Genomic DNA, 18,511 nt, shown 5'->3' with positions numbered 1-18,511 from the left:
CCTCACACGAGAGCGGAACGGAACAATCGGAGTAGGGAAGGGTTACATGAAGGGGAAAGTGCCTTTAAAAGAAAGAAAGGCAGGCCCGATTCTGGCTACATCACGAGCCTCCTGACTAGCTGGGGGTGCAGGCACCTGCCACCCCTAAGTAGGCTTCCCCAGCTCTGAGAACTCAGAACTCTGCGGGTAAGTCCACGTTTCAGGTGTGGCGTCTCCAACTCGCCAACCATCAGCCCGAAGCTGTTTACGGCGGAGGAAAGGCAAAAACTTGGTTTCTCTTCACGATTTCAGACCGGCTATCTCACTCACTTACAAAGGGGGAAATGGAGTTGGCCCAGAGCTGATGGAAGGGAAAGACAGACTCCGAGACATGCCCTCCCAGCTGCCCCCTCTGCCCTGCGGACGCTGACGCCAGGCCAGAGGACACGGCGACGAGGGCCCTTCTCGGGCCTCGCGCAGGGTCGCTGGGCGGTGGGGCTGCCTCTCCACGGAACAGAGGAGCAGTCGGGTGAGACCAGCAGGTCCGACACCTGACGACACATCAGAATCCCCGTGGTGCTGCTGCACCCCCGGAGAGGCCATGCCGTACCCCGGGGAAGTAGAGCGCCTGGGACCGGTGGCCAGGAGAAGCGGCTGTCCCGTCTCCTCTGGTGACGCCCTGGACAGCACAGCGGAACTCAGGCTGCACCAACTACGTACCGAACCACAGTCACAAAGACAGCCACTTGGCACCGGACGTCAGGGCGTTCGGGGACAGAGTTAGAAGCACTGACTTAGTTCCTTGCAAAACAAATTTTTAAATCGGTGCATAGTTGTTTTTTTTTTTAATACTACACATTTCCATAAACGTTTTAAAGACTCCTTGTATAAAAGCACAAACTCAAAGTTTATCAGAAGTAGAAAAGACTCCCCAGCAGAGCTGTCTTAAACCTGGTAAGATGAAAACAGGGCCACACAGTGGAGCAGCAGTAAAACACCATGCTCTGTGAGGCCCACCCAGACAAAGGTGCCCAGCTCGGGTCTAAAGGCCTCCCTGGGTACACAAGGCCCATGTGGGCCAGGATCTGAGGCTGGCTGGGGGTTGGTCACAGGGCTAGAGCCCTGATCAGAATGCCTTCTTTCTCGGTCTCTCTCCCTTATGAAATAAACAAGAAAACTATGATGGAGACCAGCAGGTGGTGTGGTGGTTAAGGCGCTGGACATTCCCACATGGCTGACCACGGTTCAAGTCCTGGACCTGGTGGCTTGCTTTCTCACTTTCTCTCTCTCTCTCTCTCTCTCTCTCTTTGGTTAAATTAACATAAATGGATAAATAAATAAAAATTAAATAAATAATTCTTAAAGAAAAAGAAAACGATGATGAATGAAAACATTCTCCACTTCTGCCAATCTACTCAAACACACACATGCTGTACCGCAGTCTCCAAAAACTCCCTGCTGTCATACCAGGCCCGAAACATAGCCACCACTGTGGTACTCAGGGACTGGAAGGCCACAGAAGCATGGGGTCACGCAGCTTCGACCACCTCCACTTCCCTCAACACAAATCTACATATCATGAGTTAAAGAAAGAAAATTTACAGAAAGAAAAGAGAATTAGAGTGCTGTAGAAGGCCAGCCGGTAGCGTGGTGGTAAAGGTGGCCACATCTCACATGGCCAACTCTGTGGTTCAAGTCCTTGAGCTGGCTGCTTGAAAAATAAGTTGGGGGGAACCAGCAGGTGGAATGGTGGTTAACGTGCTGGACACTCCCACATGGCTGACCATGGTTTGAGTCCCGGACCTGGTGGCTTGCTATCTCACTTTCCCTCTCTTTCTCTCTCTGTGTCTCTCTCTGGTCAAATTAAAAAAATTAATAATTGGGGACCAGCAGTTAGCGTCATGGCTATGGACTCCCATGTAGTCGACCGTGGTTCGAGTCCCAAACCCAGTGGCTTAAACTCTTGTCGGGCACATGTGCGTGAGTGCCCAAGATCCCAAGAGGAGAATGGAGGAGAAGGGATTGCGGGAAGGCCATCCCCCCGGGGGGGGATTTCTCACTTTCTGTCTCTTTGTCTCTCTGTCTTTCTGGCGAGCCCACACACCCTATAGCAAATAAAAAAACTTATCAAAAAAAATTGAATGAATAAATAAAATTAAATAATTCTTTTAAAAAATACAAAAAAAAAAAATGCTGGGTGCATGTGTGTGTCTGTGTGTGTGTGTGTGCCCAAAACCCTGCGAGGGGACTGGAGGAGACGAGACTGCAGCATGGCCAGCCCCCGAGGAGGGTCATTTCTCACCTCCTTGCTCCCTATCCCACCCCATGAGCTCATGCAACCTTACTGTAAAACTAAAACCAAACAAAGTGCTACAGGAGGCTGAGGAGCTTTCTTTCTTTCTTTTTTAAGGTTTTATTTACCTTTATTTATTTATTTACTTATTTTAATTTGACCAGAAAGGGGATGGAGAGAGAGAGAGAGAGAGAGAGAGGGCAAGCTGCCAGGTCTGGGACCTGCACCGCACTGTGGTTGGCCATGCGGGAGGTCCTGCAACCTTAATCCCCACGCCACCTGCTGGCCCCAAGGCTGAGGATCGTTCTTAGGACCTCTTTAACAGACCTTGACAGGATGACGAAAAGCCTGTGTTTACAATGACCAGGACATGGCAGTTTCTAGAGGCATTAGATTTGTAGAGACCTGATTTTGCAAACTGAATTTATTACATTAAACAGTGATATTCTGTGATAACTTAGGCCAGTAAGGGTTACAAGGTATTGAAACTTACCCAGTGTAACCGTTTCATTAGAGCAGCTGCTCAGCCGGCAAAGGGTCCACACAGAATTTTGGCATTTAATCTCGGCATTTACAATTTGGGCTATGAGTTCAGAATGTAAAAATGTCAACGTCTGCAGCCGGCAGGTGGCACGGTGGTTAAGGGCTCTGGACTCTCACATGGTCAACTGTGGTTCGAACCCGGAACCTGACAGCTTGCTTTCTCACTTCTCCCATGCCTCTCTCTCACATGTTCTGCCCCTCTCTGGTCAAATTTAAATAAACAGATAAAGTTGAAAGATAATAATGATTCTATTAAAAAGTCAACTTTTTAAAATAAATGTATTTTTAAAGAATTCTTTCTTTTTTTTTTTTTGGAGAGGTTTTCACTATAGGGCTCGTGCGCTCGCCAGACAGACAGAGAGAGGCAGAGAGACAGAAAGCGAGAAATCACCGCCCAGGGGGGATGGCCACGCCGCAATCCCTTCTCCTCCATTCTCTCGGGATCCTGGGCACGCACGCACACGCGCCTGGCGTGAGTTTTAAGCCACCAGGTCCAGGACGCGAATCACGGTCGACTATGTGGGAGTCCAGCGACATAGCCATCACGCTAACTGCTGGTTCCCAAGAATTATTTATTTCTTTAATTCCATTTGTTATCATTATTTTATAATTTGACCAGAAAGAGACAGAGAGAGAGAGAGAAAGGGAAAGCGAATAAGCAAGCCACCAGGTTCGAGACTCAGACTGCGGCCAGCCATGAGGAATCTAGCACTTTTAACCACCATGTCACCTGCCAGCCTCCTAAAAATAAATGTGCCTTAAGGTACTGCCTGACACATGCAGTACCTGCTTCTTACAACTAAGCAGTAACACAAATTATTTGAAGGAATTTTTTAAAAAACATTTAAATGGGTTACTCTGGGTAAATGTAAACATTTACAGTACAAAGGAAAACATGAACCTTGCAAAAGATTCTTTTTTTATAATATTTTATCCCTTATTAACTTTGATGCCAAGAATACTAAAGAAGCAATACTCGGGACCGGCAGGCAGAGTGGTGGTTAAGGGCACTGGACTGCCACATGACTGACTGCAGTTCGAATCCCGGACCTGGTGGCTTTCTCTCTTTCTCTCTCTCTCTCTCTCTCTGCCCCTCTCTGGTCAAATTTAAATAATTTTTTTTTTTTAAAGCAGCAATAGTCACAGAAAATCATTTCCCATCTTTTGAGAAACCAAAAATAATATTTACAAATATGGGGCTGGCAGGTGGCGTGGTGGTTGGGGGTGCTGGATTCCCACATGGCTGACCACGGCTTGCGTCCCGGACCTGGTGGCTCGCTTGCTCAAGCGCGCTCTCTCTTTCTCCCCCCCCCCAGTCAAACTGAAATAAACAAATGAATAAATAAAGTTATCCTTTTAAAAAAATTTACAAATAAACAAATGAACACAAAATAAAAGGCAAAATGATCACGCTGACATGTGGGCAGTAAACCCACTGTAATTATCAGCAGTGAGGGTGCCAGAGGAAGTCACTCACCCTACCTTCCCCACTGGTGGCTTCTGGCTTTGCTCATCTCCTTGCTTAGATCTCGAACACCCGTCTTCTAGCTGGGCCCTCTTGGGTTGGCTCTGCTTCAGCTTTTGTGCCCATGATGTTATGGATTTACTGTTTACGAAGAAAAGACCAAAGTGCCTTCTTAAATGCTCAATGCCCGTAGACACTCAGTGGGAAATGTTCAAGTTGTGACCAAAGTGCCTTCTTAAATGCTCAATGCCCGTAGACACTCAGTGGGAAATGGTTCAAGTTGTTTTTCTTTTTAAAAAATATTTACTGGGACCAGCAGTTGGCGTAATGGCTATGTTGCTGAACTCCCATGTAGTTGACCATGGTTCGAGTCCTGGACCCAGTGGCTTAAACTCACACTGGGCATAAGTGCGTGTGTGCCCAAGATCCTGAGAGGAGAGTGGGGGAAAGGAATTGTGGCGTGGCCATGGCCCAGGTGGGTCATTTCTCGCTGTCTCTCTGTCTTTTCAGCGAGTGTATGTGTCCTATAGCAAAAATTTCTGGGAAAAAAAAAAAAGAATGAATGAATGACAAAATTCAGAGATAGAAAACTAAAATACTAGGGTAAACCACAAACTTTTTAAAAGATTATTTGTTTTATGTTCAGCCATAGTTTTCTTTACCAAAAAGTCTCAAGTCAATCAAAATACATTAAACTTGGGACCAGCAGGTGGCATGGTGGTTAAGGCGCTGGACACTCCCACATGGCTAATCATGGTTTCAGTACCAGACCTGGTGGCTTGCTTTCTCACTTTCTCTCCCTCTCTGTGTCTCTGGTCAAATTAAAATAAATAAATGAATAAGCTAACTAAATAAATCATTCTTTTTTAAAAATACATTAAACTTAACAAAAATTCTTTATACATTTAAAAAACATAAAACTGAAGATACTTGTATATAGTCTTGGGTTTCAAAGGACATGAACATGTGTGATGCATTCCACCATGGATACAGCCCTGCACTCTCACGGGAAGCAAGCCTACAGTGCACAAAGGACTTCTGGCAAGGCTTCCCACTCCGAGAGCTCGGCAGCTGTCTAACACTGCAAACGCGAAGAAAGTCAGACGTCACCAATGTGTAATGCGGGGCCAGGGGACAACGGACCCACATCACAGGTCCTGGACTCACGTCCCAGGACTGCCCTGCACACACTGGGAAGGGTGTGAACGCGCCCATGACCTAAGCTGGCTTATCACAGGGACCCAGAGTGGAATGCCTGTCTGTCTCTCTCATGGCAGAAATAAGTGAATAAACTTTATAAAGTGTGTGAGTGTGTATAGACAGTACTTTATTTGAATTTTCCCCAGGCAACAAATAAAAGACTGACTTTAATGTTAAATTCTGATGAATGTTCAAATACATCTCTATTATAGTCCAACTAAAAAGAATTTTATTTACTAGATTCTAAATATAATAAACCAATAAAATTTCCTCCAAATGATGGAAAAATTTTACTTACTGATTTGTTTTTCCGCTGTATACTTCGGAAATCTTATTTCCACCAAGAAAATGATGTTCGAATTCACCAGGAAAAACAGAAAGATCTTCCTTGATGGAGGCACGAAACTCCCCAGTACTCTGCTTACACACACTCTGGGTTTCTGTGCTGTCTCCACGTGGACCTGCCTGCCCTACAGGTCCCGCACACTGTCCCCTGGAAACATCTGTGGGCTCCATGAACTCTGCAGGGTCTTTGGATCGGTAGGTATTCAGTTCTGAGACACAGAAGGTGCCATACCCACTGCTCACTGAGCTACTGTCCACGTTGCAGTCTGGCTGTGATGTGGACGAGTCTTGCTGCATTTCAGGTTCCTTAGACGTAGGGTAACTGACAACAGATTCATTTCTCTTGCTGTTTTCAGAAAAAAAACCCATTTGACTTTCTGAAGATCTTTGCTTGCTTGAAAATCTTCTATCACAGGAAGCCCAGGAAGCATTACTGGTCTGTAATTTGACTAAGTTTTTTATCTCCTCCTGTATACGCTGGAAATAAAACGTTATAAATTTCGGTAAGAAAGTTTAAACATCACTTTTTTTGAAGAACTATTTTATTTATTTATTTAATTTGACCAAAAGGGACAGAGTGAGAGAGAAGAGGAGGAGTTAGAAAGCAAGCTGCCAGGTCCAGAACTCGAACCACAGTTGGCCACGTGTGAGTCCAGCATCTTTAACCACCATGCCACCTGCCGGCCCCTAAACATCACATTTTTATAAACGTCGTAAAAATACTGTTTCAAAATACAATATTATTTTAATGATAATATTATGCTTTATTGGGCCAATCCTGTAACCTAGCAGTTAAGGGAGTCAGATGCCACATGGCCAACCATGGTTCAAGTCCTGGCCCTGGCAGCTCAAAACACAGCAGGCCCATGGGCACATGTGCCCCAAAATGCAACAGGACACAGCAGTGGAGAAGGAAGCGCAGCATGACCACGCGCCACCCCCACGCATGTCTAGAGGGCGCGTGCGCTCATCAGAGACAGTCAGAGGGAACGCAGGTACACATGCCCACTGACGATAAAGAAAGGTCAGTATGCTTTACCTTTCATTTATAAGCCAAGTGGATATAAAGTATTAACTGGTTTTTCTGCAAATATCAGAGATTTTAAAAATCAGGGGACCAGCAGTTCGCATAATGGCTATGTCGCTGGATTCCCATGTAGTTGACCATGGTTCTAGTCCCAGACCTGGTGGCTTAAACTCACGCTGGGCGCGTGTGCGTGCGTGCCCAAGATCCTGAGAGGAGAAGGGATTGCGGTGTGGCCATCCCCCTGGGGGGTGATTTCTCGCTTTCTATCTCTGTCTCTTTCTGTCTTTCTGGCGAGCGCACACGCCCTATAGCAAAAACCTCTCCAACAAAAAAAATCAATATAAATGACGACTTACTTGAATTTGGTTGTGGAACTGTTCTTGCTGGGCAACTATTTGTTCTTGGCATTGTTTCTCCACCAGCGTGAAGAGCTGTAACCACCTGGCCTATTAAATTATAAAATAGCTTAGTTAAAGATCATTGTTTCAGTATTTCACAGAAAAAGTCCTCTGGCGAGAAAGGGTCTCTCTTCTTCAATTACTTTAAGAATTATTTAACTTTATTTATTATGATTATTTTCCAGTTTAATCAGAGAGAGACAGAGAAAGAGAGAGAAAGTAAGAAAGCAAGCCACCACCAGGTCTAAGACTCGAACTGTGATTGCCCACGTAGAAGTCTAGTGCCTCTAACCACCACGCCACCTGCCGGCCCCTCTTAAATTATTTTGTAATGTAAACTTTCTAAGTCACATTAAATAGTCATGCTGATACACTTTATGCAAAACTACAAGGATACAGGTCTGGCCACACCTTTCTTCTGCAGCCTGAAGACCAGGTAAACCTTATTTTCAAATGACACCCTGACTTGCTGTCATCAGTACGACTTCTGCTTGATCAGGAACTAGCAGATGCACTTTGTGTTTGTCATGAGTCCCCACAACAGCTAACGACTTTCCTAAACACTGACCTGTACCCAGAAAAAGGACTCCACACCCCAAACAAATTATCTGGTGTTATGAGTTAGTCCCTAAATTAATCATTCTTCAAGTAAAAGACCCTTTTCATGTCAGATATGAAGGTGTTTCAAAGCACTGCAGAGCTACTGTAAGAACTAGCTTCGCTGTCTAAAACCCTTCCATGTCTCCCCAGCCCACTGCCTCACCGGCCCTGCACTACCCGCTCCTGCACTCCAGCCAGCCCCATCCCGCCCTCCTCCACCCGTCTGCTACACCCCAGCCTTCCTGGCCTCCTCCTGTTCCTCGAACCTGCCACAATTGTTTCCCACCTCACCAGCTCGGTGCTCACCGTCCTCCGCCTGGAAAACGCTCTCCTCAGTTCTCAGCAGGGCTGGCATCTTCCCATCCTGCAATTTCAAGCTAATTGTCACCTCTCAACCAACCTAACGGCTCCTCTCTTTCCTGTTATCCTGTTCTGTTCCTTCGAAGCAATTCCCCCTTCAGAGAGAACTTCATTTGTTCCCTTTGTTATCTTGTCTGTCCCTGCCCCTGTCCCCCTCTAGCTCCAGTATTCAGAACTCGGTGCCAAGGCGGCCACTCAGTGAGTGTACAAAAATGCACGCTTCAAGGTGAATCTTGTTAGACTGAGACAATCCGGAAGCCTTTCAAGAAAATGTTGAAACCAGTTGTTATTTTTTAAATTTAAAATCTGAAGTCTGATAGAATTAAAACCTATCTAGCAGTCAGAGGCAAAAGAGGGCAAAAAACAAACAAACAAACAAACAAAAAACAACTCAAAAATAAAACGAGACAACTTCTACATTTGAGAAAATAAAGCCTTTAAAATGAAATATGACAATACTGACAGGAAAGATTAACTCTGAATCAACTAACTTCAGAGCCAGGTAGGCCAGAGCAAATTAAGTTCTTTATCTTCTCGCTTAGCTACGCTATCAAGTATTTTATATTAAACAAAACAAAAATAAACAAGCTGATTCTAAGAAATCAGTTTTCTTAGGTCATACTAAATTAAGCAATATTTTAAGGGTGATTCTTGGGGCCAGTCAGTGGCATAGTGGTTAAGGGCACTGGACTCCCACATGGCCAACTGCGGTTCGAGTCCTGGACCTGGCAGCTTGCTTTCTCTCTCTCCCTCTCTCTCTGTCCCTCTCTGATAAAATTAGTTGATAAAATAATTCTTTTTTTTTAAAAAAAGAGTGATTCTTAACCTGATAAAGTCATTATTCAGATAAAATTAAATTATAATAATGATAGACTACCACATAACAAAAAAAATGGCTGTAATAAAAACAGGGTTCTGGAGACAAGCAGTTGGTGTAATGGCTATATTGCTGAACTCCCATGTTGCCAACCATGGTTCAAGTCCCGGACCCGGTGGCTTAAACTCATGCCAGGCGCATGTGCGTGCCCAAGATTCCGAGAGGAGAAAGGAGGAGAAGGAATTGCAGTGTGACCATGTCCCCTGCGGACACTTTCTGTCTCTCTGTCTCTCTCTGTCTTTCTGGTGAGCACACGTGCCCAATAGCAAAAACCTCTCTAAAAACACCCCCAAAAAAACAAAACAGGGCTCTGTAGCCTAGTCCATGGCATGGTGGTTAAGGTAGCTCGATCCCACATGGCCAACTGTGTGGTTCGAGACCCATACCCAGTAGCTTGACAAACATGACAGGCATGTGCATGTCCAAAAATCTCAAAAGGTAGGATATATGGAGAGGGAATTGTGGCATGACCATCTCCCATGAGGGATGCCTTTTAACTTTCTTTCTCTCTTTTTCCTGAGAACACATGCATCCCCTGGCAGAAATATGAAAAAAAAAGAAAAAAAAAAAAAAAGAGGGCTCTGAATTCATTTGAGTGTTACTGACAAAGAGTGTCTACTGTACCACCTGTCACAGACAATAAATAGTAGATATTACAATAATTATCTTACAACCGAAACTATGGTCTACATAATTAGCAAGGTTAAATCATTAAAATGCTAAAATGAATAGTTAAATTAATGGGGTGCTTTAAATTTGTCTTACAATCACAGAAATATTACCAAGAACTTATGACTATATTAAAGTATATCTATGCAAAATGTTAAAAGAGTCTTTTGATTGAATCAAAATATATAACCTTCCCAAGCCTAAGCAGTGATAAACTTAAGAATTACAGCAGACGAGTTTCATAAAGGAATTCTAAACAAATTAGATCTGAAGATCTCTGGAGCTCTCAGCTGCTCAGACTACAGAAGGTCTTGTATTTTAATAAAGTAGATTATTCCCTCACAAGTAGCTGCAATGAGGAAAACGTGACCTCGAAAGGGAGGTAAAATCATGAAATTTCAAGAAAAAAGGCACACTAAGACTGGCATGACCCTTACTCCTTTCATTCTCCCTACAACGCAACACTAAAGCATCAGAGGGTTTTGTTTTGTTTGTTTCATATGCTACAAACACACTAAATAAATTCAAGACATTTCACTGAAATGGCCAGAAGTACATTTCATTCTCTGCCAAAGCGGTAAGTATTTTAAGCAGCTCTTCACTGAATAATCAACGCCATGACTACATTACAAAAATGAGGTAGTTGGGAACCAGCAGTTAGCGTAATGGCTATGTCGCTGGACTCCCACGTAGTCGACCGCGGTTCGAGTCCCGGACCCAGTGGCTTAAAACTCACGCCGGGCGCATGTGCGTACGTGTCCAAGATCCCAAGAGGAGAATGGAGGAGAAGGGATTGCAGCGTGACCACCCCCCTGGGGGGTGATTTCTCGCTTTCTGTCTCTATGTCTCTGTCTGTCTGACGAGCGCACACGCCCTATGGCGAAAATCTCTCTCTCTCAAAAAAAAAAAAAAAAGAGGTAGTCAAGGAACAAGCAGGTGGCACGGTGGTTGGGAAACTGGACTTCCACAGGCCAACCACGGTTCAAGTACCAGACACGTGGCTTGCTTTTTCTCTCTTTCTTTCTTTCTCTGGTCAAATCGAATACTAATAATTAATTAAGTTAATAATTCTTAAAATACATATATATTTTAAATTAGGTAGTCAGTTTTCACTAAACATGCTAAAAATAGTGACTTGTCATGTCACACGAGAAGAAGAAAGTGCAGAAGAAAATAGGTTCAACTATACAAGGTGGACGTAACTAGGTGGTTCTGGCTTATAAAACCCTCCATCTTAAATTCACAATTACGTCCCAATTCTGACTTAAGATAGTGATTTCAAAGTATTAACAGTAACAATTTCTGTTAACAAATTTGCAGGAGTTAAACGTTACGTTGGCAATACCTCACTTGTCTTAAAGCATGTTAGTTCAGATGTCACAAGGTCATGATTATGGACATTGGGGAACATTACTAAAACACTCCATTTTTAATTGTATCATTTTACAATGGTATTTTACAGGTCTTTCGCACTAGCATATACTGATCATTACATGGTAAAAAACATAAAAGGTGTAAAAACCAAAAACAATTATTTTAAGTTTGCCATAATACTCAGTGATCATTGTCACTTTAATAATGGATGATAAGTAATTACACCTGGTGTAGCTGCTACCAAATTCTTAAACCAGGTAATCTTTCATTCCACTTACTCTGCATTCTGAAGATAACACAAAGCTATGGTTCTAAAAGTCTAATCAGTATTTAAAGAAAATCTAATGCTGAGAATAGTTCAACAGTATTCTGTACCTTTGTACAATGTGATATCAAGTGTAGCCTTACAAAGTCTATCTTGAGTATTATTCCATGAAACAGAATTTATACAAAAGCATTCTTCTCACTGTTAAATCTTTATCATTTAACTTATGGGCAAAGAAAGAACCACTGACCTACAGACAATATAACACAACGTATCACAGCTGCGTGTGGTAATGCAGGTAATAGAAGCCCTGATTTATAACTAGAACATTCAAAAGATTTTAAAGTGGACTTAAGCTTTCCAAAATGATGATAATCCCCTATGCATTACTTAAAACATTAGAATTAGTAACAATTTTAACAATTTCGGGATTCTCTCCTCTGCACAGAAATATTTTAGTCCCATGTAATATACCAATTATTAAGTCTAATCACTAACATAGTTAAAAAATACTTTGGAACACGTCTTCTCATCCACTTAGTAGCACTCTGCGACAATATACCTGACCATAATGTTAAATATCATGCTCTTCAGAACATACTTTAGTCATTTAGAGTTGAATAGAGGTACACTGAAATACAATTAGTTCAAAATTCCAAAAATAAAACAAAACTAGATACCTCACAGTTTTTCCAAAGTTCCGAATCAGTCTTTCCACTGTTTTGAAGCTCTTGCATTAAAGAAGTTAGGACTTCAACTGTACCTCGAATTACAGATGGTCTGGTCTTCCCTGAGGAAGAGGATACCCCATTTGTACTAAGGTGGGGACTACTTCTGTTGAAACATAAATAATTCAAATGGTTTTCTTCATTCTATCAAGGTGTTGAATAATTCAGCAGTTCAAGATTTAGCAGAGCAGTACAAAACCACTGATACTTAATCCTTCTAATGGCATCTCATTTGTTGAAAATCTGGTTACAAGTTTGTCCACAAAAGGAAAATAGGAATAAAAAGACAGACAGCACTTTATTTCCGAAAAAACCCAAGGGAGAGTCTTCTCCAGGAGGGAAAGAACACGCCAAAGTACCAGCAGAAAATAAAGTTTGTGCTAAGTGAGAATAGGAAACGCTCTCAACTTCTCAGATCTAAAAGATTCCAGAGGATTCTTTCCCTGCATTTAAGAACAGCTCTTCATTGTGCGGTGGGGTGCTTCCTCTGCCCAGCCTCCCAGGTGTCAGGGTAACTGGAGCCCTAATTTGGTGTAATAGGCTGCCGCTTATCTCTGCACTCCCTGAATAGCAGCTGCGCCTCCTAGCAGCAGAGCGGCAGACAGGAGGACTTTGCCTGCTGTGTGCAAGACAGCTCCGATTTTTTCCAGGACTGCTTTTCCAAACTTCGGGTGCATTGATTTCAGATTTATTTTATAAACACACAAAACATAACTCAGGATGTTAAAATGTGTTTAAAATCCAGTCGCCAAATTATTTATTGATACATTCCTTGCTTTCACAAAGAGCTTGCAATTAAAAAAAAGAGAGGACATCAATGAAAGTAATACTAAAATAATAGAGTTAAGAATAGAGAAAATATGGGACCCGCAGATGCGTAATGGTTATATCGCTGGACTCCCAAGTAGTCGACTGCAATTCGAGTCCCAGACCCGGTGGCTTAAACTCACGCTGGGCGCATGTGCGTGCGTGCCTAAGATCCCGAGAGGAGAATGATTTCTTGCTTTCTGTCTGCCTCTCTGTCTTTCAGGCGAGCATACGCACACGGCCTATAGTGAAAACCTCTCCAAAAAAACTAGGGAAAATAGGAGGCCAGCAGGTAGTATAGTGGCTAAGGTGTTGGGCTCCCACACAGCCAACTGTGATTCGAGTCCCAGACCTGGCAGCTTACTTTCTCTCTCCCCACCCCCACCCGTCTCTCTGGTGAGCACACATGCCCTATAGTAAATTTTAAAAATAAAATTAAATAGCTTTTAAATAGGGAAAATACTACTAAAATTTCAAAGTAAAGGAGAGCATAACATGTCGTGCGCAGGGGAGCCTAAACGTGGCGAGTCCAGAGACAAGCTCGGCTGCGTAGTTCTCGTCAGACAGGCGCATTTCGGTTTCTTCAGGCAGATCAAACAGCAATTTCTTCTAGAAGTGGACTTCAAAGGGGCCCCGGAGACAGGAAACAAAATGCGTGGCCAGCTTTCAGTGAGCAAGCAGTGCCACCCACTTCTCTTCTGGACCACGACTTGTGCTTTTTTTTGAGAGGCTTTTGCTGTAGGGCGCGTGTGCTCGCCAGAAAGACAGAGACAGAGAGACAGAAAGCGAGAAATCATCTCCCAGGGGGGATGGCCACGCCACAATCCCTTCTCCTCCATTCTCCTCTTGGGATCTTGGGCGCACGCACACACACACACACACACACACACGTGCCCAGTATGAGTTTAATCCACTGGGTCCGGGATACGAACCGCGGTCGACTACATGGGAGTCCAGCAACAGTCATTACGCCAACTGCTGATCCCACCATGTCTTGTGCTTTTGAAAATTTCCTGTGATGCTACTTTAACTTACGCTCTCTCTTCTGATGTTATACTCCAGTGCTATGTCTTCGCTTCCTTCAGAAGAGGGCAGAAAGCGAAGGCTGAAAGTAATTCATGTACTCCTAACACACGGTTTCCCCGTGTTTAAAGCGATGTGCCCCCATGTGGATGCCAGCCTCCGCGTGGCTGCTTTCTAGTCCAGCTCCTTCCTGACGGTCCTGGCTACCTGTGGATTCCAGGCTACTGTGCATTCTGAACCACAAGGATCATGCCTGCCAGGGCCAGCCCAGCATGACGGTTAGGTGCTGAACTCCCACATGGTCCGCCTGGTTGGAGTCCCAGACCTGGCGGCTTGCTTTCTCACTTCCTCTCTCTCTGTCTCTCTCTGGTGAGCACACATACCCTAGAGCAAATTTATAAAAATAATAGTAATAAAATTAAGTAATTTTTTTTTGTAGAGGTTTTTGCCTTAGAGCGCATGTGCTCACCTGAGAGACAGACAAGTGGGAAGAAAAGTGAGAAATTATCTCGGGGGGATGGCCACACTGCAATCCCGTCTCCTCCATTCTCCTCCCAGGACCCTGGGCACGCACGCACACGTGTCCCACATGAGTTTTGAGCTACCCAATCTAGGATTCAAACCACAGCAGGCCATGTGGGAGTCCAGTGACATAAACACTACACCATCGGCTGGCCCCATAAACAACTCTTAAAAAAAACAAACAAATTGAGCTGGCCAGACTATATGCAAATTGGGAGTAATAGACTCTGACACAAAAACAACCAACTGGGGCTGGTCCTGCGGCCTAGTGGTTAAGGGAACTGACTCCCACATAGCTTACTGTGCATTCAAATCCCAGGCCCAGGAGTCTGAAAAATATGCTCTGTGTGTGTTTGTGTGTGCGCGCGTGTCCCAAATCCTAACGTGGCAGAAAAATGGAAGACAAGGGATTGTGATGTGGCCACCTCCACTGCAAGGTATTTTCTCCCTCTCCCTCTGCAGCAAATGCATATACCCTCTGACTTACAGACCAAAGCAAGAAAACAACCAATCATGGGATAGCTTAAAAATAAAATCCATAAAAGGTGTTGTCTGATAACATCTATCCTGTGGACTATTCCGTCTGCTCAATCTGATTTTTGCTTCCTGATCTGCAACTTTAATTGCTACTTTCCAGACTGCTGAGGTGCTTCTGCAATATAAAACATTATTTGCACCATTAATTTTAAAATACAGAAATAATATTTAGGCGACTAAAATGTAAAAGATATAATTTACCAAAAACAAAATGAAAACTATAGCAAAGCAAGTTCTTTTTCACCATGTTCCCCATGCAAAAGGATGTATCTCTAGGAGGAATGAAAAATACAAAAGGACTGAAACTAGGCTTAACTTGGTAACTTATCTCTGAACACGTTCTTACCATAGTTTGTAGACAACAAATACAAATTAGTAACTATGACACTATTCGAAGAAACAGGTAACCTAGGTAAATAAATTATTTTGATTTGTTGTTACATTAAAAAATAGCTATCCCATCCTTACCTATTAATATTTAAGTTCAGTCCAAGAGAATGGGGAGAATTTTTAACATCAGATTCTACAGAAGATGAGTTTTTTTGTAAGGTGTTCACATCATAATCTTCCATAGTGTACAGAAATTGTTAGTCTCTCTTATTTGAAAATAAAGGTTGTTTCACTGTTTGAAGAAACCGAATCCGAGTCATCTTCAGATGCTTCATCGTCTACTGGCATTTTCAGGTGCTAACATTCAGAACTGTGAAAGAGCCTAGACTTCCCCGAGTCTGAAAATGAATGGGGGGAAAATACTACTATAAAAACCACTGTACCTGACAACTGACTTTGGAAGCTCAGACCTCTTTCATATAAGTCTCCATTAAAGATAGCAACATTATTAGTGATGGCCCGACTTAGAGACCACTCCCACCAATGGATGAATGGGTTACAAAGTGGACATAGCCATACGATGGACTATTAGTGGCCATGAGAAAGAACGAGGCAGATACCTGCTACCGTGGAGAGGAACAACGAAAGCATTACGCTCAGTGAAAGGAGCCAGTCACAACAGACAATGTACAGTACGATCCCTCTTATCTGAAATATATACACAGGGAAATCTATACGGACAGAAAATAAATGAATGGTTGCCAGGGGCTGGCAGGAGGAGAGAATGGTAGCAAGGGGAATGGATTTCTTTCATGGGGGATGAAAGTTCTAGAATGGCAGTGGTGACGGTTGTACGATCTTGAGAACATACACTAACATAATTATATACCTTGATGAAAAGCCACAATAGGGTGATTTGCTAAAGTAGCATCATCTTTTTCAGGTAATAATTCAGAATTCTGCGTTTACTAATCAAGACTCTACACAGAATCCCGCTGTGTGATAACTGGAACTCTTACACACCTTATTCATTTATTTCTAGCTCTGCTTGTTGATTTACACAGGTCTAGAACTAAACTGCTTAGTATTTAACTTGGTATTAAAAACAGCCAAACCAAGTGGATGCTCCAGTCCTTGGCTGAGTGGCACCGACAGCGGCAGGAGCGTGGGATGCTCAGACTTGAGGAAGCCATGAACGCCCTCGAACTAGGCCCTGGAATGAAATGAAACCAGTTTCCAGCCCGTGGGACAGGGACCAGGATGTGCAGATTAGCTTTGGCCACAGCTGGAGTGGCTCTGGCTGGAGAGCCCGAGGAGTTAAGGAAAAACCAGCTGTTTTTGGTTCTCTGCCTTTGCTCAGTCCTCAAGTGAGTACCTTTTTCTGAGGTTGCTAATGAAAGAATCAAGTTTTAAATCATAGTTCCTTGACGTTTCGGTGGTGGGTTCGAGATAACAATTCAGATACCTCTGAAGCACTACCCCGTATGGCTCTTGTCCTCAACCCTTGTTGAAACCCCCCAAAGCTGGACAGAAGTCAAGTCCATTTATCTAGGGTCAAAAGGGTCTAGGAGCCAAGTCCTGAGATGCTGCCCTGAACCAAAAGCCCCTGGCTTTTGGGAGATGTCATAATGTCTGGAACTGACCTGGATTCTCATTCAAAGGCTGTACCTCTGTAATAGGTTAATATGTCAAATACAATTCCCAGTGTAGCAGTTTTGTATCCTTGTAATTTTTTTTGTAAAGTTCTTAATAAAAGACAGCTGGATTAAAAAAAAAAGCCAAATAAAATGCTGACGATGGCCTCCCCATGGGGTGGAAGTGCATTCCACAGCCTTTTGTACTCTGTGAATGTATTGTTTCTTTAAAAATAAACTGTGTGCCAACCCAAGTAAAATTTTACTGAAGTTGGGGAGACAGAAGCAAATTGACTATTAACTAGTTAATCATATCTTGGAAAAATTCCTGCACTTAAAAAAGAGTAAGAGAGCAAGAAGGAAAGAAGGGAAAAAAATCTTTGCTGCTCACAAAATAAAAGTTTAGAGGGCGCAAGAGAGGAAAATCTGGTATTCGGGTTCCCACTTTGGAGAGCCGGGTTTTTACAAAGAAAGAAAGGAAAATCAGCTCATCAAGGAGAGACTGCCTCAGGGACAAGTGTGAAAGCAGAGAACCGGACCTAACTGAACGGCTTTCTCCCCAGTGGCTCAGCCCCTCACAACGCCCAACAAACGGGGAATTGAAACCGTCAGGGGCTGCCCCTTCCAACTGGCAACGGAAATCCCTGGATTCAAATCGCCCTGCCCTTTATACCGGCAAAACACAAGTTCTCCAGGGAGGTGGATCTGCAGTCCCATCTATTATTTCTGAGGTCATCCGGATGCACTGAGATTGAGATGGAAAACTACTAGAAATTCGATGATGCTTCTAACGGGGGCGAAGGGAGACACGCGAGAAACTAAAGCAAAAAAAAAAAAAAAAGACATACAATGCAAAGAAAAATTTCTAAGTGATGGGAAAATGACTATAATAGACATTTTCGTATCTCCTAGCAACAAGACATGATGCTTTAGTCTCCCCCCTCCCCAACCCCTAAGAAAAAAAGGGAGCTGGGGAGCAGGGGTGGCCGATTACATAAAGTTAGGAGGCGCCTGCTTGGGGGGCCGGGGGCCGAGAGGAGGGGATTCAGAGACGCGGAGGCCACACACTCCCAGCCAGACCTCAGTGGGCGGCGGGGGCTCTCGGGTCAAGACGGGAAGGCGAGCGAGGACCCACGCAGTCGCCTAGGCTACCCAGCAGAGGAGGCGAGGGGAAAGCCACCGCTCCGGCAACTACAACCAACTACAACCGAAGGTAGCAGAAACCTCTGTCAAAAGGAAAAAGAGAAAATCCCACAAGCTTCCCACCCCTCGAGGAGGGCGCTCGACGATTGGGCCGCGCGGGTGTCACTCAAGGGCACTGAGTCTAGAAGAGGCGCACGGCAGCCGAGAGAGCCCCCACACGCCAAAGGGCTCCGGTGGGCTCGGTCCTAGGGCCGCCGTTTCCCCTCACCCCGGCCCATCAGCACACTCAGGAGCCCCCTAAGACGATGTCGTCTTAAGTCTCGCCCCCTGTCTCCCGCGGACGGCAGCTCCCCGCGGGCCGGCGGCAGCTTACCTGGCTGCCGCTGTCAGAG

General features: G+C 44.1%; 1 protein-coding gene across 18 annotated transcripts in view; it reads right to left on the bottom strand.

Annotated features, from left to right (window-relative positions):
- MPHOSPH9 (M-phase phosphoprotein 9) overlaps positions 1 to 18,511 on the bottom strand; it is a 63,743-nt gene that overhangs the window by 41,778 nt on the left and 3,454 nt on the right. For 7 of the 18 annotated variants that reach the window (XM_027772176.1, XM_027772179.1, XM_027772187.1 and 4 more), the window contains 5 exons: positions 15,481 to 15,740; positions 12,076 to 12,229; positions 7,209 to 7,298; positions 5,779 to 6,302; positions 4,298 to 4,421 (listed from right to left, as the gene is read on the bottom strand). In XM_027772176.1, the coding sequence (XP_027627977.1) occupies positions 4,298 to 4,421; positions 5,779 to 6,302; positions 7,209 to 7,298; positions 12,076 to 12,229; positions 15,481 to 15,584 (996 nt within the window). In that variant the 5' untranslated portion in view covers positions 15,585 to 15,740. Of the gene's footprint in view, positions 1 to 4,297; positions 4,422 to 5,778; positions 6,303 to 7,208; positions 7,299 to 8,141; positions 8,215 to 12,075; positions 12,230 to 15,480; positions 15,741 to 15,962; positions 16,018 to 17,649; positions 17,788 to 18,492 lie in introns of those variants that run through there. The other 11 variants (XM_027772180.1, XM_027772181.1, XM_014588084.2 and 8 more) reach the window with 10 other exon arrangements.

Source organism: Tupaia chinensis, unplaced genomic scaffold (genome assembly GCF_000334495.1).
Source record: "Tupaia chinensis unplaced genomic scaffold, TupChi_1.0 Scaffold000258_1, whole genome shotgun sequence".
Taxonomy (NCBI): Eukaryota; Metazoa; Chordata; class Mammalia; order Scandentia; family Tupaiidae; genus Tupaia; species Tupaia belangeri.
This window is presented reverse-complemented; position numbering and strand designations above follow the sequence as displayed.